At 41.6% G+C, this 23,863-nt stretch overlaps 7 protein-coding genes across 7 annotated transcripts; 4 read left to right on the top strand and 3 right to left on the bottom strand.

Moving 5' to 3' along the window:
• Window positions 1-280: 280 nt before the first annotated feature.
• Window positions 281-1,717, bottom strand: LOC131294154 (cysteine dioxygenase type 1). The gene is made up of 3 exons (XM_058322200.1): window positions 1,419-1,717; window positions 359-831; window positions 281-285 (listed from the first exon to the last, which is right to left on the bottom strand). The coding sequence occupies exons 1-3, from the start codon at window positions 1,715-1,717 to the stop codon at window positions 281-283; spliced, it is 777 nt and encodes a 258-aa protein (XP_058178183.1).
• A 4,009-nt stretch (window positions 1,718-5,726) lies between these two features.
• On the bottom strand, window positions 5,727-7,078 carry LOC131294983 (craniofacial development protein 1). The gene is made up of 2 exons (XM_058323040.1): window positions 6,910-7,078; window positions 5,727-6,783 (listed from the first exon to the last, which is right to left on the bottom strand). The coding sequence occupies exon 2, from the start codon at window positions 6,772-6,774 to the stop codon at window positions 5,944-5,946; it is 831 nt and encodes a 276-aa protein (XP_058179023.1). The 5' UTR covers window positions 6,775-6,783; window positions 6,910-7,078; the 3' UTR covers window positions 5,727-5,943.
• A 387-nt stretch (window positions 7,079-7,465) lies between these two features.
• Window positions 7,466-9,008, top strand: LOC131293317 (uncharacterized). Its single transcript, XM_058321400.1, has 2 exons — window positions 7,466-8,274; window positions 8,511-9,008. The coding sequence occupies exons 1-2, from the start codon at window positions 8,227-8,229 to the stop codon at window positions 8,994-8,996; spliced, it is 534 nt and encodes a 177-aa protein (XP_058177383.1). The 5' UTR covers window positions 7,466-8,226; the 3' UTR covers window positions 8,997-9,008.
• A 136-nt stretch (window positions 9,009-9,144) lies between these two features.
• On the top strand, window positions 9,145-11,325 carry LOC131293328 (transmembrane protein 170B). The gene has a single exon (XM_058321411.1). The coding sequence runs from the start codon at window positions 9,145-9,147 to the stop codon at window positions 9,670-9,672; it is 528 nt and encodes a 175-aa protein (XP_058177394.1). The 3' UTR covers window positions 9,673-11,325.
• Window positions 11,326-12,860: 1,535 nt separating this feature from the next.
• On the top strand, window positions 12,861-13,270 carry LOC131291488 (H/ACA ribonucleoprotein complex subunit 3). Its single transcript, XM_058320710.1, has 2 exons — window positions 12,861-13,002; window positions 13,061-13,270. The coding sequence occupies exons 1-2, from the start codon at window positions 12,949-12,951 to the stop codon at window positions 13,199-13,201; spliced, it is 195 nt and encodes a 64-aa protein (XP_058176693.1). The 5' UTR covers window positions 12,861-12,948; the 3' UTR covers window positions 13,202-13,270.
• LOC131294156 (transmembrane protein 223) lies at window positions 13,069-17,370 on the bottom strand. The gene is made up of 3 exons (XM_058322201.1): window positions 17,347-17,370; window positions 13,681-14,011; window positions 13,069-13,607 (listed from the first exon to the last, which is right to left on the bottom strand). The coding sequence occupies exons 1-3, from the start codon at window positions 17,368-17,370 to the stop codon at window positions 13,312-13,314; spliced, it is 651 nt and encodes a 216-aa protein (XP_058178184.1). The 3' UTR covers window positions 13,069-13,311.
• Window positions 17,371-17,763: 393 nt separating this feature from the next.
• On the top strand, window positions 17,764-23,374 carry LOC131294157 (activating transcription factor 7-interacting protein 1). Its single transcript, XM_058322202.1, has 4 exons — window positions 17,764-17,848; window positions 18,026-20,772; window positions 21,557-22,197; window positions 22,277-23,374. The coding sequence occupies exons 2-4, from the start codon at window positions 18,053-18,055 to the stop codon at window positions 22,702-22,704; spliced, it is 3,789 nt and encodes a 1,262-aa protein (XP_058178185.1). The 5' UTR covers window positions 17,764-17,848; window positions 18,026-18,052; the 3' UTR covers window positions 22,705-23,374.
• Window positions 23,375-23,863: the final 489 nt, after the last annotated feature.

The following is a 23,863-nucleotide window of genomic DNA, read 5'->3' on the forward strand; positions in this document are numbered from 1 at the left end:
TTCAGATACGGACAATTAAAAAACAAATAGTATCTCTAAATCGTAATAATATTTAATAGATCCGTTAGAACTAGTTTTCTCATTTCTCCAAATAATTCATCTAACAAAACAAATCTCACAACGTTATCTTAATTGAAATACCGCTCTACACTTTCTCGACAGAGGACTACCGTTACATGAAATGCAAAATTGTTGATTACTTATGTTTTATTACTATCACTTCCATGGTTCAGTCGATAAAAGAATTGTACGGCAAATGTAGCAGACGATTCTGGTGTTATCATGCTGGAATAAAGAAAATAAATCGAACAACATTACCTCCTACATCTACCTATGAATCTGAGTAGTCTCTACCTACCCATAGGCTCCCGCTTGCCGAACTTGCTCCAAAAGGTAACCTTGCACTTGGTGCGCTTTCCGTTGGCTTTGTTGAAGATCGAGCACGTGTCAAACGGTGGGCAGTACAGGTGCAGGGATACAGCGACATCTGTGTGGCTTGGATTTTCCACGCGGTGCAATCCCAGCGTGTCGTTGATGTAGCAAACGCCGTTCGTCTCCAGCGTGCTGCGGGACAACTCCTCCAGTTCATCCCCGTTGTACTCGATCTCTTCATCGGCAGTCTGCCCCTTGCCGATGTCCGCGCCATTGTCATCGTTCACCGTCGCATCCTTTGGCCAAGCGAAGCGCGTCTCCATCAGCTGCCCCTTCAACATCTTCATGAAGCAATGCGAGTCGGCATGGTCGTGGATGGCGGACGCATGCCCCTCGTTCCAACACAGAATCATCAGGTTGTACTTGCCATTTCCGGCGTCCACCAGATTTCTCGTGTAGCTGCAAGATGGTTAACCATATGTATGCTGTTGAACATTTACCACTTCACACACGCACGCTAGTTATCATCAAATATGCAAACTTGCTGGAAATTTTCACCATCTCATCGTGTTGTGAGATAAACCAATCCAATATATAGACAGGACAATCAACTGTTATCTAGGAATCGGAAAATTTGTGTTTCATCTTTCCCACATGTACAAATTTAAATGGTGAACAAATCATGCTTTCATTGGCGCAGTTATTGTTTGTGATAAGCGAAACTAAACTTTGACTAAATGAAGCTCTACAACAGCTGATTCCAAAGCCAAGAGACCTGATTGGTTGATAAGACGGAAGACCCATTTACCGAAAAGAAAACATATCCCATGGAGACCTTTATCCTTCGATAGGATCATGTCTCAATAACTCCAATAAACCTCATCGTAAGAAGAAAAAAAGAGATTACTGCTATAAATTATCGCAAATCTAATCAGGCCTCCAGGAGTGTCGCGTTGTCTTTAATCGACCCTGTTATCTGAGTTTGTGATCCTCCTTTGAGATATTTGTATCCAAGAGCAACGTGTCCGCATACCATAAGTACTTACCGGTAACGGTCGAATTTTGCGAATTTGCGCCACTCGGACGGATTCGACTGGTAGCTCAGCATCAGATGGTTGACGTACTCGATGTTGACATGGTCCGAGTCGAAGGTTTTGCGCAGTTCACCGATCAGGTCGGTCAGCGTCTCGCACTTCCGCGCATTCTTCAAGGGCTTGTCGATGCCGGTGAAGGTTTTCGTCAGCTCACGCAGATACTTTTCGCCGCGCTCGTCGCTGAGGTTGTCGTCGTGATGGCTGTTGTTGTTGTTAAGGTTGTTGTTTTCCACGATCGCCGCCGACGTCATTATGATTTTTATGTTCTTTCCCGCTGATAACGTAGGTTGAAAACGGCGCTCTTCCGATGTGCTGCGGCGGTCGAAGACAATAAAATATAAATGTTAAAAATACGTCGATTGTAGAACATCGATCCGATTACCGCGAACGCACACTTTGATGGGGGGAAGAAAAACGTAATCGCGTCTAGTGCAGCCTGTGCACAGTTTACCATTGTGGTAAATTTATCCCACAACATGTCAGCGTCTTAATTGTGCACACTTATTCGTAACCTATCATTACCGTGCCTCTGCAACCCTTTTACAGCCCCCGGTAAGTCCGCTTTGTACCCTTCGGTGTGTACCCTGAAGACTCAAGGGAGGAGTTAAGCCGGTTTTTTCATTTCTTTTTCCTTCTCTTTGACCATTATTTGGATGCAAACAGATAGATGTACCGCCCCGCCATGTACGGTAGGTTGAACAGCCTTTTAAAAGACATCGTAGTAGGCTGCCAGGTACCACAAATGCAGTTACTGCACCAGCGATCGTTAGGTAGGCCGTTGCTTGAGGTACTCCTAGCTGCTAAGGTAACCGCTAATGATGACGCACATATGCACACAGGATCCGTTCGACAAGGCAATAAAATCTAACCATTCGATTGGCAGGATTGCCTCATTTCATCGGACGGAATGACCATGAGGAGCCATTCTTGCATTGGCCGCCGAGCAGAAAAAGGGGAAGCGGACGGAAAACGTCACCCTCACGCCCGGCCAGAAACATCCTACATCGCAAATCGATCTTTATCAGTTTGTAATAACAATTTGTTCCGAGCCACGGTCATTCTCGTAAGACACCATACATGTGGACCATTTGGACGGGCAGTGCAAAAACGCAACAACATTGCAAGACATCGATCCACGGCATGATCTTTAAAGCCGTTGAAATCGTGTGCATCCTCGATCTGCGATGATTGATGTATTTTCAAACCTCAAATACAGCGCTTCCTTTTCTACTCCATAGATTTCGAAAACAGTTTTGATTTAAAATTCTGGAACTAGAAACCGTTTTACAACATGTGTGTGTTTCGGTTTCCATGATGGCTCGTGGTGAGCCGATTGCATTGTGCTGCACATCTGCTGCATTCCGTGGCTGCGGCCGACACAAATGGTCGACACTTTCACGCCGAGGAGCAAAGGCGAAAACAGAAAAACAACATCCCTCTCATCATGGGACACTCTTCACGTGGGTCTGGCTTGTGCTTTCCCAGGGCAGGGCAGTTTTCCCTTTTCTTTTTACATACTTGTACTCGGCATAAGGCTTGGGAAGGGGATGATAACGAACTCATCTCGGGAATTAAAAGCTTACCTCAGTAGAATCCTCTAGAAATCCCCCACCGACTTATCGCGCCCTCCGGTAGCTGGGTACTCTTGAAGAAACGCGTTCGAAAAGCTGGCACTTAAGTCACTTTGGGATGCTCAATGAGAAGTACTTTTTATTGTGAATCCTTTTCTTCAAGTGCTATTTACGCAGTCCCTGTCTGCAAGGCAATCTCAAGCGCACAAATTCCGATTTGTTTTTCCCGATGTGATCTCTTCGCGACTCTCGTTCAACGACTGAAGCCACATGCCCGGACGGTGGGGTAATTTAACGTCTCTCTCGTTTTGCACAACTCCAGATAGCCTCCGCGCCGCGCGTCCAGCTCTCGCGTGGCGCCTCCATCGGGGCCGCGCACTCGCGGTCGTTCCGTCTCGCTCGCCTTCCGAGCCGAGCCTCGCGCCGCACCTTTCGAGATCGCATCAGACGGTCCGCTTATCAGCGACTGACGACCGACGACGTCTCGCTGAAGCCCTTTGCAATCACCACCACCACCGAGGCAGGTTGGACGCACCTCCAGGTTGCGTCCAATCGCGTCCGTCGCACACGCCTCTGTGGTCGTGTGCGCCCGTCAGCGGCAACATCCCACTGGACGACGTCAACAACAAAAGGAAACTCCGCAGGGGATCTCGAGTCTATCGGCTCCTCGCGCGACCTTTTTTCGGGCCGGCCCGTTGTTGTGTCCGTACGTCCCTCGCGCCCCTCCCCCGATGCCCCATGTGTGTGCACGCGACCTCGCGAGCCACACATAGTTTACGACGCGCGGGTGACTCATGTGCAGTGGGCTCTTTAAATGTGCGCGCGGACGCACACCCTCACTGGCGTCTTGGCGGCGCATAGTCCACCCGCGAGGTCCTGTGCCTGTGTGCGAAGCTCAACCGAGATAAGCGAATTCACCTTCCCCCAGCACGCCTTCCGGTACGATCATTTTCTTCCCATTATGTTGCATGCATATTCTCTTGTGAAGGGAATCCTGATAGTGTAAACCATAACAAAAGTTTGGCTCGACCAGTTCGGTGATTCCGCCGAAAACCGGTTTGTCAAAACCGGCTATGTTTACTTTCTTGGAAATTCCTCGGTAGGGCATGCGAGTCCTAAGAACGACCGATCGAAAATCTGGGGAAATTAAAAGCATTCATCATATGACATCCATTTTGATAATGACACTATGCTTTTGTTGTAGGAATATGTCGAAAGTAAATGACGAAATTATTTATGACGTAAATGGCAAAAACCATTACACAATTTTCCTCCGAAGCCGAAATACCAGCCTTTGAAAAAATGTGTGGCGTGATCTTTGTATGCGATCGCTAAGGATTCAAAATTTACAATATCTAAATGATCATTTTTGAAAGACTTTCAAACGTAGCTTACTCTCGTTTGTGGTTCATTTTCCGATCGTTTTCCATCAAATAAAGGAAGAAGCGAACATCGTCGTTGTTGTCGACAAAATTAGCAGGAGACGCTGAAAAAAAAGAAACACACAGCACGCTGATTGACAGCACGTTGTCAGTCAATTGCACCGAACGGTTTTACTCTTCGCTTCCAGCTTCTCATTGTCTTGCCTCCTGAAAGTAAATGATAAATATGGAATATGCATCAGATGATAAACCACTTGACGCACTCTTGACGACAGCCGTATCGCTTAACCTTCCAAAAAAGAAAGTTGCATAGCGTATAGGTCATAAAACATTCTAAGCGACACAAACTTTTATGTGTTGCTTCGCGATTTGGTTAGGTAACACGTGCTATCATGCGCATAGCAAGCGTTCCCGGGGTTCTGTTGTTCAGCGAGGAAACTCTTCTATGAAGCTTATCTGGCGCTGGGAAGAAAACCGACTGAGCTTATCGGACGATTATCAAAAATGGTTCAAAAAGCGACCTCGGATTAAGCTTCACCCTTATTGTTGTTTTATTGTTATTTTTTTGGACGGAAGTTGTTGTTGTTTGTGACCTATTTGTGCGAAGCGTTTGAACAGATATTTCGCGCCATTGTATCATATGACCGTTGCCGCCTACCATTTACCACACATCAACCGGTTGGCGTAAGGTGTAATTGTGAGCCGGTGCTGCTAATTGCACGGGAACGTTATCAAAATCAAAACACCAGCCAATCAATTCGAAGGGGGAAATATTATTCCACGGAGCGCAAAAGATATGGTACTGAAGATGGGTGTCTTGTTTGTGGTTTGTTTATTTGAACATTTGCACGGCATTTGGAAAACCAAAGTCATCGTAGTCTATGAGTAAACAACATTAGAATTTTGCTTACAATCTTATTTGGATCCTTAAATTGCTTACGTGCGTTTACAATCAAACATATTTTACTAAATAATGGTCAATGGGAATAGTAAATAATAAATATTATTTATAGATGAAACTTTTAAATATAACAAATTTTATTTGAACTTGAAATTAACTTTACAAAATAATATTGTAAATGTTGATGTGGTATTGAACAAAATATTTCTCAAACGGATTCATTTTCATATCCTTTCAGTATGTATGTTCAGAATGTAAAACAGGATTCATTTTTAGAGGACCAGACCATCCTAACTGAAATAAGTAAATAGCTAAATAAAACAACGTCATAATATTCGAGATATTTCTTAAGCAGCATGTCTCTTCGATGGAGCATAAAAAAGAAACTCGCTATATTAAAATTGTATTTCTTTATTATTTACTTTGTAGGCTGAGTGCTTCGGTACATTCATTGTCATATAATTACGAGTTAAGATTGAATTCGTAGGCTAGCTTATCTTAAAAATGTTCCATTATGCATAAGTGGTATGTTACGAGGGTGAAATAATATGTTACGTTCAATCGCATCGGCGAACATGATTCTGAGCTTCACTTGCGGGAGGCTGGATTTAAAAGCATCATCATTATCGGTTACTTCGTTTCGTTTGCCGAAACGATTTTTCAATTTCAAACTGACGTAGGTCCGTACGCTCGAGAAAGTCTCGGCGCTCCAGGAACCCATCCTTTCCCTTATTGTGCGTTTGTAGCTCTTCCGCAATACCTTCGTTTTGCTTGAAACTAGTCCAATCGAGTTTCGTTTTCTCCAACGTGGTTAACTTATTTTTCTTATTTATTTGATTTAATACTGCTCCCAGACCACCGCCACTGCTACCACTTCTTCGTGGAAAGCTGGACACTGCAGACACTGCCGGCCTGCTGGTCGCTTTCTCGGCATCGGCAGGACTGTCGGATTTACTGCCTTCGTCCGATACAACTACCTGCTCGCCGGCAAACTCGAACAGCTGGGCCACTGTGGGTTTTTCCTTCTCTTGGGGTTTGGAATTTAATGTAGGGGACGGTTTGACGGTCTGTTTTGTTTTCAACTCCTCTTTCTTAGAACTAGTGCCACCGGAAATGCTGTTGCTTTTGCTGCTAGTTGAACTTTCTTTGGCGTTGGTGTCACCACCAAGAAAACTTGCCCATAGTGCATCTGTCCTTCGTTTCTCTTCCTCTTCGTCCAGTTCATCGACATTATTCTCGTTTGTTTCTTCAGCTGCCTTACTGGCAGCTTTTACTTTCTTTGCTCGTACTGTGCTGCCTTTACGCTTACGCTTAGTTCCTTTACTTTCTTCGTTATTTTCCGGAACCTCATCATCCTCCGAACCCGATTCACTTCCGGTATTGGATTCCTCTTTGTCTGGGCGGAAGTCCTCGTCACTAGCATCACTGTCGCTAGGGTAATCTTCTTGGTTCATGCCGGCAAACTAAAACGCATGAATGAATTATCAGAACAGTTGAGCACAATGATGAATGAAATTTCCTTCCAATAAGATTTTACACGAGCAACCTGCTTCGCATCTCCGATTCGGCATTCACTTGCTATTGCATACCTTTGTTATTAATGAAAAATTATGGCCCTGCAGCTGCTCACCGTTGCAATCTTTTTATTCGGCGTTTGGCAGTGGAAGGGTTTACAGGATTCCACCGGATTACGAGCTAACACTTGCAGGGGTTGATAAATCTAGAATCACCTCGATTAATCAGGACTACGAAGAAGCTAAGTTTGACAAAAAAAGTTGGTCGTTTGAGATTGACATCTGTCAACGTCGGAACGATTTGATCGAATATTTTTTACAGCGGCATTTAGTCGATTATCAATCGACTGTACAGTCAAGCATGAACAACCAGGAAGTAAGAAAACAGGTCAGTGTTTCTTTAAAATTACTATATATAATGTAGTTGAACAAGCTCATTCGTTTGAACGTCTAAAGTCTATTTGTTTTAAGTTCCTACTTCTTATCCACGATGAATCCCGATTTATTAAAAGCGATTCACATTCAACTAGGGATCGGAGTGATCCATACAATCCAGCTCCTACCTCGCCACACTAGTTTTCACATCCCAAAAACAAACCACTTTCCTGTCAGCGACGAGCAGAGTATTCAGGATTTTCGTTAGTTTGTCGATCAACCAACATATTTTGTCTGTTTTTAATTAAATCGTCAATGGCCTTTCGGTGACTCTGATACATTGCCCATTCTATTGCTTGCCGCGCCATCATTCACAGTACCGTAACAAAGTACTCCGCCTACATGACGTGCTGTTCGATGCCTTCGGTGTTTTGAGGAGATCCCTACATGTTTTTTTTCTGTTTGGCCTTCAAGGTGGTGAAAAATACACAGTGCAAAGGTCGCCAATACGATCTACGGTAAATCAAACCCCGTGTGCATGATCTGACGAGATATGCAGATTTACCCGAAGAAAATCAACTGCGAAGACGAGCTCACCGTCTAAAGCAAAAGAAACTAGTTTGGGGGTTCGAATGGATCGATTGGAAAGTGAAAGGTTTTAAAGCACGGATGAGTCTTTGGGTGGAGCAGTAGAAACAGCAACATTCATTGTTACCGGAGGTTTACGGGGAAGGGTATGTAATTAGTGCTCCATAAAGGCCAGTGTGTCGCAAGGAAGTGTAAAAAGAGCACTAAAACCCGACAAGGTAACAAAAGTGACTCCCGCCACTACTGCGCAAAACTACAAATTATTAGTGTGTGACCGTGCTATCCGTGATCGTCATCAAAGTTCCTCGCCAAGCGCCAACAAAAATAAGCTAGGGACATTAGAGAGCCCTATTCTCGTTCTTCCAATCCCGTTTACTAAAACCATCGTCGTGTTAGTCATCTGGCAATAATAAATGGAGCATTCAACGGATGACGCCTATGGAAGATACCGAAGCCGACCTACATACTGATACAAAGGTATAATTTGGTTATTAGGCCACCATAAATACTCCAATATTTCTGAGTGCATGCTAAAATTCTCCAAAGACTTGCACACTTGGATGAATTAGAAACTCCAGCACCTAGGTGTGTCGAATTGGTTGAAATATCAGAGCATGCTGTGCACTACTCCTTTGCATTTTCTGTGCCACCACCAAGTTCTAATTGCATTAAATAATGAAACTTCTATCATCCTCCATCCGTTTTTTTTCCAGAATCACACAATGGTGCACAGTGGTGCGTTACTATCGCACTATCTGCTGCGACCATTATCAGCAACAGCTTCTCACGTCGTTCCGGTCGCGTCATCTATTGCCGTACGGGACCATAACGGTAACAGTCTATCTTTGTTGACACCGTGGCTGAGGACAACTTCCGCGCCCATTCATTTGAAACCATCGGAGGGAGTGTCGTCGCGGACATCCCATTCGACGCTTAAGAAGCATACGTCAATTTCAATCGCCTCGGCAGAATATTCTCTACTAGACAATAGCACCGTAGCATTAGCACTACCCGGTGGAAGAGCCCGCAACGAACGTCAAATCTTAGGCCATCGATCGAGAGCGACAAAGAAAGCGGTGCGAGGAGAAAATAAGAAGTTCAGCGACCAGATTGTTGTTTCCATCGAACATCGTTCTTTGCACCTAATCCCTACCTATCGGTGCCATCGTGAATTGAGAAACCGGGCTGAGTGGTTGTAGATTTAGGATTGCTGAATTTGGTGGACGCTGCGAATTCATCACAGTGCAGTATAGTTTTGAATCTGTTTGTCGCTGCATGAAAGGAGGCAACTTTGCCCACTGTTTGATAGTTTCCGATAGTTTTCGTCTGGTCCTCGTCCTACGATGAATGTATCGTGATTGTACTGCAACGCACCGAATCGAAAAGAATCAAGCGAGAAAAAAATATCCAGCCACTAAGTCGCGCGTACCGCAAAGGATCGTACGGCCGAAGGTACCAAGCACACCAGCGATGTTGAATGGCCAGGAAGGTGGCCACTCCTCGGGGCTGGACACGATAGCGAATGTGATTGGCCTGCGGGGGGTCGGTACGTCCTCGCTTGCAACTTTCGTGGAGATGTGGTACCACATTTTCCTGTGGGCACTCTTCTCCTCCATCTTCGTGCACACGTGCGCCGCCGTGATCGCGTTCGTGACGCTGCGGAAGCACAAATTCGGGCGCTTTTTTTCCATCTTCATATTCGTGATGGGCGTCCTGTCGCCGGCGACCGGTGGCGTCGTCAGCAGTACCGTCATTGCCTTTGTACATCGAGCGTCCAGCTTCCAGATGTCCCCGATCGTCGCGATGATCTGGGGCGTCGGTCAGACGATCGTGTCCGCTTGCTTCGGGTTTACGCGCATTCTTGCGACGCTGTAGTTCTTACGCGCGCTGGCGGACACTTTCGACACCCTTTGTCCCTCTGCCCCCCAACGGTATCCAGTCCTTCGTATCTGTCACTCTCTGGCTTGGTTTGGCTGCGCTGCCGTTGCTGGAGAAAGTTCGCTCGGAAGACTGGTATTTTGCGAAGCCCATGGTGGTGCGATTGTGATATTGAGCGCAAGTGGTAGAGATAGTTTGCGGTAGGAAAAGAAAGAAAAGTACCCCTGTTAGTTTCGGTTAACTGCGTGAACAGAAGAAGGAAAATATCTAAACTAAATCAGAAATTGCTGTAGAAACGGTATCAGCACACATTAGGGAAAATTGAAGTAGGAAGGAAGGAAGGGAAACGATACACATCACAATACATCACCTGTTCGCAGTAGGTTAGGGCACGTCAAACCAAAAAAAACTGCCCTCATTCTTATTAGTTTGTGCCGAAGAGCTTAGGGGTAACATGAGCACGTCTGATAGGGAGAGAAACTGCGTTCTAAACAAGTGTTCCAGCCAAGGACGATTCGGATAAGGCAATTTTATTTTGGTTTTGTATTATTTCTTTATTTTCGAATATAAGCTAGGCAAAACAAAAGTAAACCCAATAAGAAACATTTACCATCCCGGGAGGAAACTGGGAGGCACAATCATTCATACTTAGAAAAACCAATAGGCATAGGTTAACGATGGTCGTAAGCTGTAAAAACAAGGAAAGGGAAACAAAGCAAACGTAAACTAATTTACCAAGTAACAAGGGACCGCATGACGCACGGGAAGTGAAGCGTCATGATTTTGTGGGGAAGGCTCGAGAGAGCGAGCCCAGCTATCGATAATCGTAGCCCGGTATCATCCATAAACAGGTATCGAAAGATAAGCCAATACAAAGCGGCAGAAAACATGTGATTTGCCAACGAAGGACGAAACTCGTGCGATAACATTGCGCCCGGAATCGCTGCGAGCGTTTAAGGACGACATAATCGCAAGGAATGGTATGTGTGTTCCATGTGTGTGCTTTCCATTTCAGCAGCTTCGAATAGAGCAAAACAATACTTAGTCACAATTATTAGTAATCTACGACAAGAGGAGAAAGAGCAGACAAAAAAAACGAATCGAGACATAGTGATCCAATATCTTAAGTCAAACATGCTAGATATACAATACTAAAGATATGCGAATGTTTTCCACCTGTCTGGTGGGAAGGGAGTATTTATTTGTCGGCTTCTTTTGTTTAATTTTTACGCGCCATACTTCCACCGTGGTGCAGCATTTTTTGTTATAGTTCGACTACCAATTGGAAAAAAGTTCTTCTCTACCAAAGATGAAACAAGTTGCATCACAAGCGAAGCATTTCTTACAGAGATCATATTTCGTTTTAAAAAGGACTAGGATTTTAACGAAATAAGACGTTATTTTTGAGTTCGGCCTCAATAATCCTCTTTTAGAACAGTTTAATGTGTTAACTTCTGGTTCGTCTAGCCACTTTCTGTTGTATTTCTTCTTTTTAGATCAATGTTTTATGTCGTAAAGCAACGGATATTTAAGTCTAGAGAGACGAAAACCCACGTTGTATAGTTTCGTTCGGTAGTTTTAGCTGAGAAAATGGGTTTGCAGGATAATTTCGGATTATGTATCGTAAAATGTTTTTTTATTGGATGCACTATGGTTTATTTCATTTTCCGTAGCTTTGGTAGACAGTACTAGTTTTTAAGTTTTAAGCGGTAACGATAGCAGCATAATGCGGGTGCAGGAGGGTAAAATATGAAAATAAACTGAATCAATTCAAAAACTCATGAAACTGATATCATAAGGTTTTCCTTCCGAACGGAAATTCATCGGCGATGTTTGAAAAAATAACATATCACTTGTTGAGTGCCATGTCTCCCGTTCCGCAGATGGCATCAGAAATCTTCATCAGGGCACTACGCTAATATAGTTATAGGCTATATTAAATACCAGTATGTATCTTTTGGAAAGTTAAGTCTTCGCTTGATTTTCGAAACCGGTTGATTTAGTACACTTTATGAACAAATTTTATCAAAAATGTTTTTAGTACAACTTTGTCGACAAAGAAACGTCAAGCGTTTCTATAAGTGGTGGGAAAATCAAATTCCTTAAGGAACTCGGATCAAATCCGGCGTTAAATCCGAATCTCTGAATTCCAATCCCTATCCGTCATATCATGCGTATGCATTATTTCTATGATTTGTTGAATTAATTTAATGATTTACTTAAAAAATCAGAAAAATACACTATCCTCTTCTCAGTAAATTGAAACAGCACGAGACTAAATGGCAGTCTTCTCTGGCTTTTCTTGAAAAATATGTAAGAAATGGCTAATTTAGTACAGGGACACAGCCTGCTGTCATTAGTTCTAAAAACTTTTTGTCCATTAACACGTTGCGTACCAAGCGTTTTAGCACAATTTTTAGTACAATTTTTCTAATTACAATTTGTTTATAATATTTGTTAAACCGATTGTTTTCGAAGGCCAAGCAAAAACGTAGCTTCCCAAAATATTTATATAAAATATTACAATAATTTTTATGTTGCATTTTCATTTATTTATAGGTCAAAAACTTTTTTGTACTAAAACTGCTGTCACCCATATTTGGGTGACGCGGTACGCAACGTGTTAAGTAAAATACAATAAATAAATTATACTAATATTAAAAACTAATTCTTTGGCTAGCTAAGTCTTTGCTTAGCCTTAGAAAACTGTCGGTTTTATACATTATATAAACAAATTTCATAAAAAAGTGTGCTAAAAACGCTTGGCAATGAACGTGTTAACACGTTCCGTACCGTGTCACCCAAATATGGGTGACAGCAGTTCTAGTTCTAAAAAGTGTTTGACCCATAAATAAATGAAAATGCAACATAAAAATTATTTTAATATTTTATATAATTTTTTTGGGAAGCTAAGTTTTTGCTTGGCCTTCGAAAACAATCGGTTTAACAAATATTATGAATAAATTGTAATTAAAAAAAATGTACTAAAAATTGTGCTAAAACGCTTGGTACGCAACGTGTTAAGGGAATTTTCTAATGAAATCAATGCGAATTGTTCGGGATGAACCTACCCCGTCTGTTGATCCAACCTAGCGAATCATATCTGATCCGAATCCGTCGGTTCCAATCCTTTAGGAACCGTCAAGGGACGAGTCTTCCGAATCCCGATATTGCCAACACTAGTATCTATCATCACTCACAAACAACGTGCTTCTCAAAAGATCAACACAGAACCACGCTGATTTTCTATAATCCCCAGAAAACCTTACCAAAATGTATCTTATGTACGATTTAAAAGAAAACGGCGAACGTGTCTACACATTGAAGGTATGAAACTAAAAACTTTTGCTGAGAATTTGTGTTTAACCGACTTCGCTTTTCACAGAAACACAACAACGCCGGCAGTCCCACACAATCGGCTCACCCGGCACGGTTCTCGCCAGAGGATAAGTACTCCCGCCATCGCATCATCATCAAGAAGCGCTTTGGGCTGTTGCTGACACAAAAGCCAGAACCGATTTACTGATCATTCGGATGTAACGGAATTCCATGTCATTATTAAGAAATATACTTTACCGACCTTGAACTATGGTGAACTAAATTTGCTTGTTTTCTTTTTCTTTAGATACAAATTGATTACTTAAGTTTCCTACTCAATCCTACGGTGTAGTCATACAGTTTCGCATTTGTAAACTCGCCACGCATATCAAGTACGTAGAAGAGAGCCCGATTCTTGATCTTTATAGGAACAGTGACGCGGGCTGCCTCCCGGGACTCCTGTGCTGAGACATATTTCAGCGGAACGTCCATTATTCGGTTCGTTCCGAAGGGTGCATAAGTAACTACGCTCACTTCGCTTCCACCCTTTCGCAGCACCAAATAGCGCACGGAACGTAGCGTGAACATCCAGGATGCAAACAAAACACCGTAACCTGCGTGGAACAGAAAAAGTTAATTTAATGTAAAGTTTTCGTTGTTGTCGTTATTGTTAATATCCATCCATACCTATGCAGAAGCACATTATAGCGATACTGTTGCGATACTTGTTTTCTCCTAGATTGATTCGCTTATACCATGGCAAACTCTCAGTACTTGTTTCGTCAACAGGGGCATCTTTAAGCGTAGTGTATGAGAAATGGCACAGATAACCCCAGAAAAGAAACTGCGAAACAGCAAAAATGTTCAGTACTTTGAAAAATCGTGGATTTTCGTATTTGAACAACATCACATCCTTGGGAACTTTGGTATTTATATCGTAAACGCGTGTTGCAGTTTGTGTCGAATGCAACCGGCATGTCGAACGGGCCGAATTTGTGACTGTCGAACGGGCCGAACTCTTCGGAACAGAGCGTAAAATAGAAGAAATCGGTGTACTGCAAGATTTTCCCAACGATCCAAATAATCTCAGGATCATTTTTTATTCTTTTTAAACAATTTCACTCAAAACAACTGAATAAACAATTACCTAACCGCATTTGAGGATTCGGTACGGTTTGTTTTTGTTTTGATTTATCCGTCAGAACGCTGCACCATGGGTGCGCTGCAGTAGCCAATTGGTCAAAAATATTCTATCTGAGTCATTTTGAACAGTGCAACATCGATTGTCTGAGGTCGGACTATCCGTGGTACTGACAAATGTGTAACTATCTTGAACTTTTCACGACATTGATTGGTAAAAATTGTTGCTACAGGAATTACTTTGGGCCCAAACAAGTTAATTTGACAAATTTCAACATTTTAAAATCAAACTACGTAATTTTTAATTAAAGTTGTGTATAAAGTAATTTAACTTTTTTAAATGTAATAATTAATATTGATATGTTTTGTGTATATTCCTTCTAAACTAAACTCTTTCCTACAAACGAATATCTGACATGCATTTGTTTGAAGGCCCGGTTACCCGTGGAATTAGATTATCCGGGGTACTCCGGGTCTCAAACACCTTGCATAATCGACGTTATACTGTACCTTGCCGCATAGTCCCACGTAAAGTGGGGTTAAGTTTTTCTTTATTTAAAGTGTGTTAAAGTGTGCATGCGCTTACTTATTGCAGGAGCATTTTTGTAAGTGAACATATTGAACATTTGTGTAGAAGTATAAAGTTTTTAAACTGTTCATGAATAAAAAACAACAAAGTTTAACTTCAAAACGAAAGTAGAAAAATAATCAATTTTACATCAACTGCGCATGTGTTGGTTTTGCTAACACGACAAGAGAAACAACAAACAAAACAACAGAGAACCGTGTAGAGTCCAATTTAACAATAAAACTTATCGAAACCACATCAAAAACAGTATTTTGCGCTAAACATTATTGTTTTTAGAACGATAGAGATGTGAAATTATTTCTAAGGGGTTATTAATTATTATAACTATGGGAGATTAACTCGGCCATTCGTACTTTCGGGCTTTGCTTTTGCGATCGATTGTGATAAAACCCACGGGTGACAGCTGAATCTGCTTACCTTTGATTATATCCCGGCTTTTTACATGAGCAGTTGTCAAACTTCGTGCCGCGTTCGGATGATCATACGAAACATGTGACGCTGAAAAAATATCCAAAAATATCGCTAGTGTTAGTGCAACCAGTGAGGAGTGCAGACGTGTTTTACATTGCGTTACTTCGTGATTGGAATTAAACTAATTTGGTGAGTAGTATACCTCTTCATTATTTATGTCACTTAACTATTTGTTTGTTTTTGCATGCTTATTAACATGTTTTATATGTTTATAAATTTCATAGTACTTTTGAAGTCGGTTATAGTTTGCTTTCGTATTAAGGATTAATAATATTATTACTACATACAAACAAATCCCCATGGCGGAGAGATTTCTTTTTTGATTACTGTAAACAGTATTGCCTAACGCTGATAACAACAACAGCAATAGCACCCACATCTGACGATTGAATGTTCGTCCACGGCATAAGGTTGTTTTCTCAATCTGATTCTGCGTTATCGAGATTGAGTTGCTTGTACTACACAAGATTTGCTAATACAATTTCCAGTTATACAGTACAGTAGTACTTATGGCATTATATAGATATTATTTTCTCATTAATGTTGTCTCGCATTCGATTTGATTGTCGAATCTTGTTAAAACTAAGTAATAATGCGTATATGAGCAACTTATATGACCTAGATCGCTAAACTAATACAAGACGCTATCGGTTTTCCGACAGCTATACGAAGAGCGTATATGATGTACATTTACCATCAAGCAATGCCTCGTTCAGCGTTGCTCATGCGATACATTTGATAGTGTGCGTGAGGTTGCTAAAAATGGCTGGGAGGAGCGTTCCTAAAGGCATTGAGCAGAGCTTACATCAGTTTTGTAGGCAATCCAATATGGATATTCACCAAAGTCTCAACTTTATCCATTATCCGATCAAAACTCCGGCTCTTCTAGATCAGGCGAACAATCTGATAGATCGGCTATAGTTTTTCAATTCATTTATTAAACTCTATGTGCTTGTAAAAAATCGACTAATGGAATATGATAATGCAAAATTTATGTATGTAACAAGCCCTAAGTTGTATGATATAATAATATTCTATTAACATTACATTCTCCACAAGAGAAGTAGTTTGTCGAGCCAGGACACAATATTAGCACGCATAGTATTTAAGAAAGAGCGAGAGAGTGAGAGATATGCAGAGTTAGAGGAAGAGAGCGAGATGAAACCAGAGTAAAGGTAAAATTCTGAGTTATTTTAGGCATAAAAACCATGTAAAGCATTCTGCTCATGGCAATGACATGGAAACATGCGTATTTAACCAATTGTGGCTAATGATAGGACAAACAATCTTGTACAAGTACATGCAATGCATTTTTCAGTAACATTTATTGATAGTTCTCAGAATCAAATTAGACAGAAAGTCTTAATAGACTAAATATACCATTGAATAGAAATGTTACTTTTGTACCATTCCATTTTTTTATTTGCTCATTTCACGTATCGTTAAAAAAAATCCGCTTAGTTTGAGACTGAGTCTGTAGTGGTTTTTCTCAAACCGAATATAATATATCTTATTGAAATGTAGTAGTGACAACATACTACGTTGTTCCAAATTGTATATTATTCTTCTCCGCCGGATTAAATTCTTGAAATATAATTTTTAACGAAACTTTTGCTTATTAAGCAAGTTCTGCAGATTTGATATGAAACTAAATTCTGATGCGAAAAGTTTACATTACGGTCGTTTTTTCCTCGATGACTCGCAGAACTGATTACCCCATGCGAATTTGACGATAAATGGGAGCGTCGAATATCGCAATATCGATGAGGTAAGCTAAGCGCAGGATAGGACAAGATTGAGGTTAGAAGGTTCTGATCTTTATTAAACATGAGCATTCTATTTCCAATGGCTTTGCTTTATATTGTCTTTTCATTGTGATATTTTATATTGACCTTGTATATACCGATAGTATTATACAATGTCTCATACTATATTGTATTTTTATAAGTTATTAGTTGTATATATTGTATTATAAGTCGTGCAAATATCAATCGAAACTATTGTTTTCTTTAACCTTTCTTTATTGTTCATCGTTTGCAAAGGTATTCACCACTTGAGGTGGATTTCTATTGGTGGAGGTGGAGCACTTCATATTTGACGATAGTTTTGTAAGTAGTAGTAACTTTTTGTCTCATTTTATATTGCTAACTTACTCTGGTACAGTGTATGGTATGCATGTCGATAAACTACTATTGTTTATACAGAGAATATCGAAGAATTTATTTATAGTATACTGTAACTGAAAAAAATGTTTTCATTTAAAATAGATCCATCAAAATTGGGAAAAATAATTTCTTTTATAGCTTTGAATTTCGCACAAAACATTTCGATCGAACTTGCATGAATACATTCTATTGGTTCTCATACGTAAAGTACTATGTGTGTGAGCAGCAGTTGCTAGGACTCCAACACAGGTTCAACCGCCTGCTTGAGTTGGTGTAGGGAGGTGAGAGCACACTACTACACCCTCAAAACCTTGCCGCCTTTTTTCTTTTTAGCAGTGTAGGTTTCCAAGGAAACTGAGAACTGTCAAAAAGTGGTTTTGTGTGTTTTGTTAATCGCATCGTAAGCGCGTTGATACTTTTTCACGAACGGCCATTATTTACTAGTTTATGTTTTATTCATCTTTTACATTCCGAAGCTATTTAAACATGGGTAAGAATTGAAACAGATTGTTTACATTCAACTGCCCTGAATGGGATTCCTTTTTGTCCAGTGCCGTTGCACAATTTCCGACGGCATAACCCTTAGCTCTTATTCGTGTTTAATGCTGATTTATTGCTCCTGCTGAACCCAAAACAAACTGATTTCTTTTTAAATTTTCGATTGCAGCGAATGAAGTAAACCATCCCACGTAGGATGGAAGTGGATAAGCCAGTTGTGTCGAATGTTGATAACGAAAAAATGCCCGTAGCAACTACCGACAACGTACTGCCCGAGTCCCCAGACAAATCTCCTGAGATGGAAAACGATGAATTGCCAGCACTTGTTATTAGCGACAGTGAAGGAGACGAGCCATCAGCGAACCCGACGGAAAAGATCACGCTCAGCACTAGTGACCGGGAGAATGAAGTGAATATTTCCGGTATAACGCCTCTGGATGCCAGTGTCATGGACGGGGTAACTAAGGATTCCAGTAGTCCAGAGATTGAAAGCGTGGAAAAACCATCATTTGTATCGAAAAATGAATCAAAACAATCAGAAAATATGGTGGTGGATGTGAAACAACAACCATCGTGTATCTATGAGAACATCGATTTGACCGGAGCTTCCAGCGCTGATGATTCGGGAGTGAGTGATGAAGGCACAGAGAAAATGGTTAAACGTACAGAAGAATGTGTAGAAAAAGTCGTTAAAGATTCTGCCAGTTTAACGGCGCAAGAGCTTTTGCAGTCCTTGCTAGGGGACAGGGAAGATGATTATCGTCTAAAGGGCTTTGGAGACGAAACAGCGGACCCAAAAGGCGAATGCAGTGATATGATAAAACTAAATGATGAATCTTTAGAACAAAATAGTGATCAGAACACTGCAGTGGAACCAACACTCGATCAAGAGAAGCAAGTGTCGTGTAGTTCAGAAAATGATCCTGCCGAACCCATTCAAGATAAAATCACAACAATTAATGAGAAAAGTGAGGAGAATTCAGATCCTATTTTAAATCCTAAGGAGGACAACACACTAGAAGGCCCTGTTCTTGTAGAAAATGAAGCAAAGCAACAAAGTTCCGAAGAAATAACAAGCGTTAATGAAGAAGCAAGCGGCCACCCAGATGTAGATAAAACAGTGGCTTGCGATACGCAAGTTTCTAGGAGTGCAAAAGAAACTAATAATGAAGATGACGATGATGACGTCATATGTCTATTAGAAGAGATGGCAGAAGAAGATCAACATGACAGCAACTCTCTAAGCAATGAAGATAGTGCTAGTCTACCGACGGATGGTGCCGTTGTGGCAAGCAAGCAGAGTGATGGCACCACCACATCTGATGCTACTGTGGAAGGTAGAGAAACTGAGGAAGATTCTATCGATGAACCGCCACCAAAACGACCCCGATCGTCTGAAAGTCATGACCAAGATAATGTTGCAGCTATGAAGCGTTTAGCTTGTGAAAACAATGCTACCAGCGACCCGGTGACGATCCAAACGCATTCTTCTGAAAATTGTGACAATGGTAATGATAAACCAGATGCTGCTGAATCCTCTAAAACGGACGACAACAGCGAAACCATGATGGATCAGGAGGAATCTCAAAACCTTAATCGCAGTAGGCCATCGTCAAGCATGGGAGAACCTGCTAAATGTCCTATCGATGTGAATACCACGGAAACCATATTTCTAACGAGCCACTTTGAAACGACGGCAACATTAGTAGGCGCTGAAACTGGCGATACGGTTGGTGGACGATCTACCGTGGTCCCATCGCTCAGTTCTGAGGTACTTGTAATAGACGACGATGACGACGACGACGACGTTGGCAACGTTGGTGCAACCAAAATAATTAATTCTACAAAGGATTCTATACTTGCCTCACCAGACATAGAGGTTGGAGAAAAGCGTCCAAGGGAGGATTTAGAATCCGAAAGTACTAAAAAGCCCAAAATGGCCAACGAGTCTACAGATACTTTAGACAATCTTGTTAAGGAGGATGATGTGGCGCAAAAGCCCCCGGACGTGAAGCCACTTGCTATGGAATTCATGAAGATGTTCGGCAAGCCGCTACCCAAGATGTCTCGTGACGATTTAGAAGAGTTCGTCATGCTAAAGGTTTGTGAGGCAGTGGTCTATAAGTCGCAATTGGGCGAGGAACGTAAGCGCTTGGATAAGTTGGAGACAGTTATGCTAAAATATCGACAACGGTTGAAGGATATGCACAAGCAATACTGTGATCTACTAGTGGTCCACGAACGAGCGGTTCAGGATCTGCAAAAGAGAGCCAACCGGTTTGTGGTTCCCGTGAAAATAACGCGTGCCGTTGGTTTGCAGGTCGGCGCATCACAATTTCCGCTTTTGGGAAAGCCTACCGCTATGGACCAGACTTGTGAAGATGTCAAAACAAAAAATTGTATTGCTGAGCTGTCTGTTATTCCGGCTAAGGGAAATACTACATCACCAGAATCCAGTACAAAAGACACTACTGGTGGAGCGCCCTGGAACGGGGCCCAACTAACGTCCATTGGCCAACGAATGTCAACTTCAACGGCAGGCGGTATCCATCCTACACCGAATGTGATACGCCCATCGGTACCGATGAATGTAACCTATATGCACAATGCAACTGCCAGTGAAGTTACGATAAAGCCACCAGATCCAAGCAAACCAGCCCTTGGTAGTATTGTGAATGGATTACCTGGGAGTAGTTATCCGTCTGGTACTTCCGTCTCCTCCAGTGGTAGCAGCACCGGTAGCGTTTCACCCGGGTCTATGACTGCCCGTAAAAAGACTCTCCATAAAATTACGCCGAAGAGGCCACCGCTATCTGCAGTGCAACAGGAGGAACAGGAGAAGATGGCGAGGCAGCAAGCGGAACAAATGCTACAGGACATTCACAGCCAGCAGGCACGAATAGCAAAAATAGCTGCGTAAGTAATCACTTTCGTTGATCCTACTCAATAGACGGGTAACAATGAATAAGTTAGTGGCGGATCGCATTGGATTAAATCTAGTTAGCTTACCTTGTATCTGAATGATCTAGTTTCCTTGTATTAGTGATGAGCCAATGTCGCCAACTTTTCGCATTGAATATCCTTTGCAATAGAGTGAAATAATTGGTTTCCTCAATTCAACGCCAGTTTTCTTTCTGGATTCCTCCATTTCGCAATAAAATTGAAAACTTCAAGGAAGTTACGGGTCAAACTGAACCTTGTATGTCGTAATTACCTAAGCCTACTTGACCAGTTTCAAGAAATTCCCAGAGAAACTAAACTCTTTTGTGAGTTCTTAATATGGTGTTTAATCAGATAATGGCTTAAAGCTCAGCCAATTTGGCCAATTCAAATCTCGTTAGAAGCTTATTTGGAGCATTAATCATATAATAAGTTCCTCTATTATATGATTGTAGAATACAATGAAACAGCTACGATGAGAATTAACCAAGTAAATTGGTGTTAAACGAGTAAATCAACACTTGACCTTCTCTTTTTGGAGCAACTTATTCCGAACACTTCCTCAAGTTCACATTTTTTTCCCATCTCAATTCTTTTTTTATGACACAAAAAGCGAAGTTTGAAAAACTAGAAATAACGTTTTGCCAATATATCTTTTAAATTAATTTAATAAAATCGGCAGTATATGATTCCATGAATGTTAGTGGTTTGTTTTGCGTTCATCGTTAAGTAAAGTAGGAATTTTTTTTATTTATTGCAGCGGTTCTAAAGTGAGTGGAGGGAATTCTGCGACCGGAATAAGACCTACTGCACCTGATGTACGAACAACGGTTGTATCCAGAACGAACGTAACCCTGTTTCGTCCGGCGATGCTATCGTCACTTATGCCGGCCGCACAACCAATGGCTGGTATGCATAACGTACGAGCGTCATCCAGCAAGACCCTCACTTTTACAAACTCGGTTGCACCGACCGCACCACAGTCCCAACCCGGGTCACCATCGGCGGTAACCAATTCGTTGATAGATTTAACGGACGAGGAAGAGCCACGTGGCCCCATCGGTACTAGTGTCCCCCTTAGCAACGCGATCGAGAAAAAACACTCAAATCAAAATGGAATGCTAGAAAAACAGCAGGGGTCCGCCGAAATGATAGCTACTAATCAGATGGTGAAATTGGCCCAAGCTGCGCAGACGAAGGGGAAACTGCCATATCGGTTGCTGAACGGCAATGGTACGATACAGCCGATCGCTACCGGATCTACTCATACACAAGGAATGCTCCTTCCCAACAATGTGGGATTTCGAGCGCACTTGGGGAAAAAACCCAATGGGCTTAGAATGCCATTGGGAATTTCACCAACGACTCATGGACAGATACGACATTCGGGTCCTTTTCCTGGTAAGTGATAATGCAGCCTTCTATACAGCCTCACATGGTGGTTGGTGCATGAATTTACTATAATGATTCTCGATTGCAGACAACTCGTTGATGATGAAGCCTCGGCCCCCACTACGAGTCCCAGTACATCCGGCACCACTCCCGAAACCTGGGCCACAGAGTTGTCACCCGTCCTGGAAACAATTACCGCCACAGCCAGTGATTCGTATCAATAATGTTTCGACCGGGATCGTAATATCGTGGACGATGCCAGATCTATCGGAAATGCACGCGGAGATCGATATCTACCAAATTTATGCCTACCAGGAATCGACAGCCATCCCATCTTCGTCCGCATGGCGTCACGTGGGTGATGTGAAAGCGTTGCCGCTTCCTATGGCCGTGACGTTGACACATTTTAGCGAAGGTCAGCGTTACCACTTTGCTGTCAGAGCTATCGACGAGCACAAGCGGATCGGGTTCTTTAGTGATCCCCGAACATGGAACGACGTGAATGTTTCGCAGTAGGAAATTAATTCACACTAGTACAGTAAGTTGAGCTGATAATACCAGTTTTAAATAACGGTTTGTGGCAAATATTCTACTTAAATATGTTACTTTAATTTCAATGTTTGCTCAGCTATTTATATTGTAATTCTTCTTTACTAACACATGAACTAATCGTTATGAAATAGGTGATCTAAATGTTTATATTCGTCTAAACTTGAAAGAAAAAAAAAATAAATAAAGCAAAAGAACAGCACAAAGAATTTCCAACATCTTAGCAAATTGCAAGAAAAAGTATATTTTTATGTGTAAAATATGGAAGTAAAACAATAACTGAACTCTATTTACGTGTATGCCATGCTGCTCTGTTGTTTTGTATCGCTGATGATTTGTTAGATTCAGGACATCTGTATATAAAGTTAGTTATGCTAGAACTTTACCCTTATATACTGAATAACGTTCCTTTCGTCAGTCAGGTGATTTTTCCCATGAATCCATTTTTTCTTACTATCAAATTTGATAACAGATTTGTTCGAAAAATATGTGTCCGATGGGAACGCATGCTTGTCTATGGTCTAAAAAGTGCGTTTTGACTTGAGTACATTGAACAACGGTATCGAATGCTAATTTAAGGGAATTGTTTTAACGAGGTTGCCAGCTTTGGAAATCGACAAGAAATTAATAAACTATAGCACATGATAAGAACTAAACACCTGATTTCTATGTTTGCTGAATGATTTGGTTCGTTGTAAAATTACTCTCAAAAGTGAAGATACAATCTCGATACCCACTGTAGAGTTTAGTAGTCTAATAAGTGTAACTTTGTAGACCGCCAATGTTGCCATGCCATAGATCGTTTTCATTATGAAGCTGAAACCTTGCGCTTGTTAGTTGCTTACAGGAAAGTACCAAATTTGACGGCGAAAAATTCTTTACAAGTGTGTTTTTAGTTCCTCTTCAACAAGTTTTTGAAATATTAGAATAAAATGCTCAATAACTAAGTTAGTCAGCATCAAACGTGGGAACCGCCGTTTTATCTTCACTTTTAGGTGTAAATGCACGGATTCCTTTATCTAAATATTGCATTTTCTTTCAACAGAATATAATCTTTAACCAAAATCTAGACGTAGTAGGCCTTCAACTGAAGCTGCCCAGATGCAGGCGGTGAATTCCGAGACGA

Source organism: Anopheles ziemanni, chromosome 2 (genome assembly GCF_943734765.1).
Source record: "Anopheles ziemanni chromosome 2, idAnoZiCoDA_A2_x.2, whole genome shotgun sequence".
NCBI classification, from domain to species: domain Eukaryota; kingdom Metazoa; phylum Arthropoda; class Insecta; order Diptera; family Culicidae; genus Anopheles; species Anopheles ziemanni.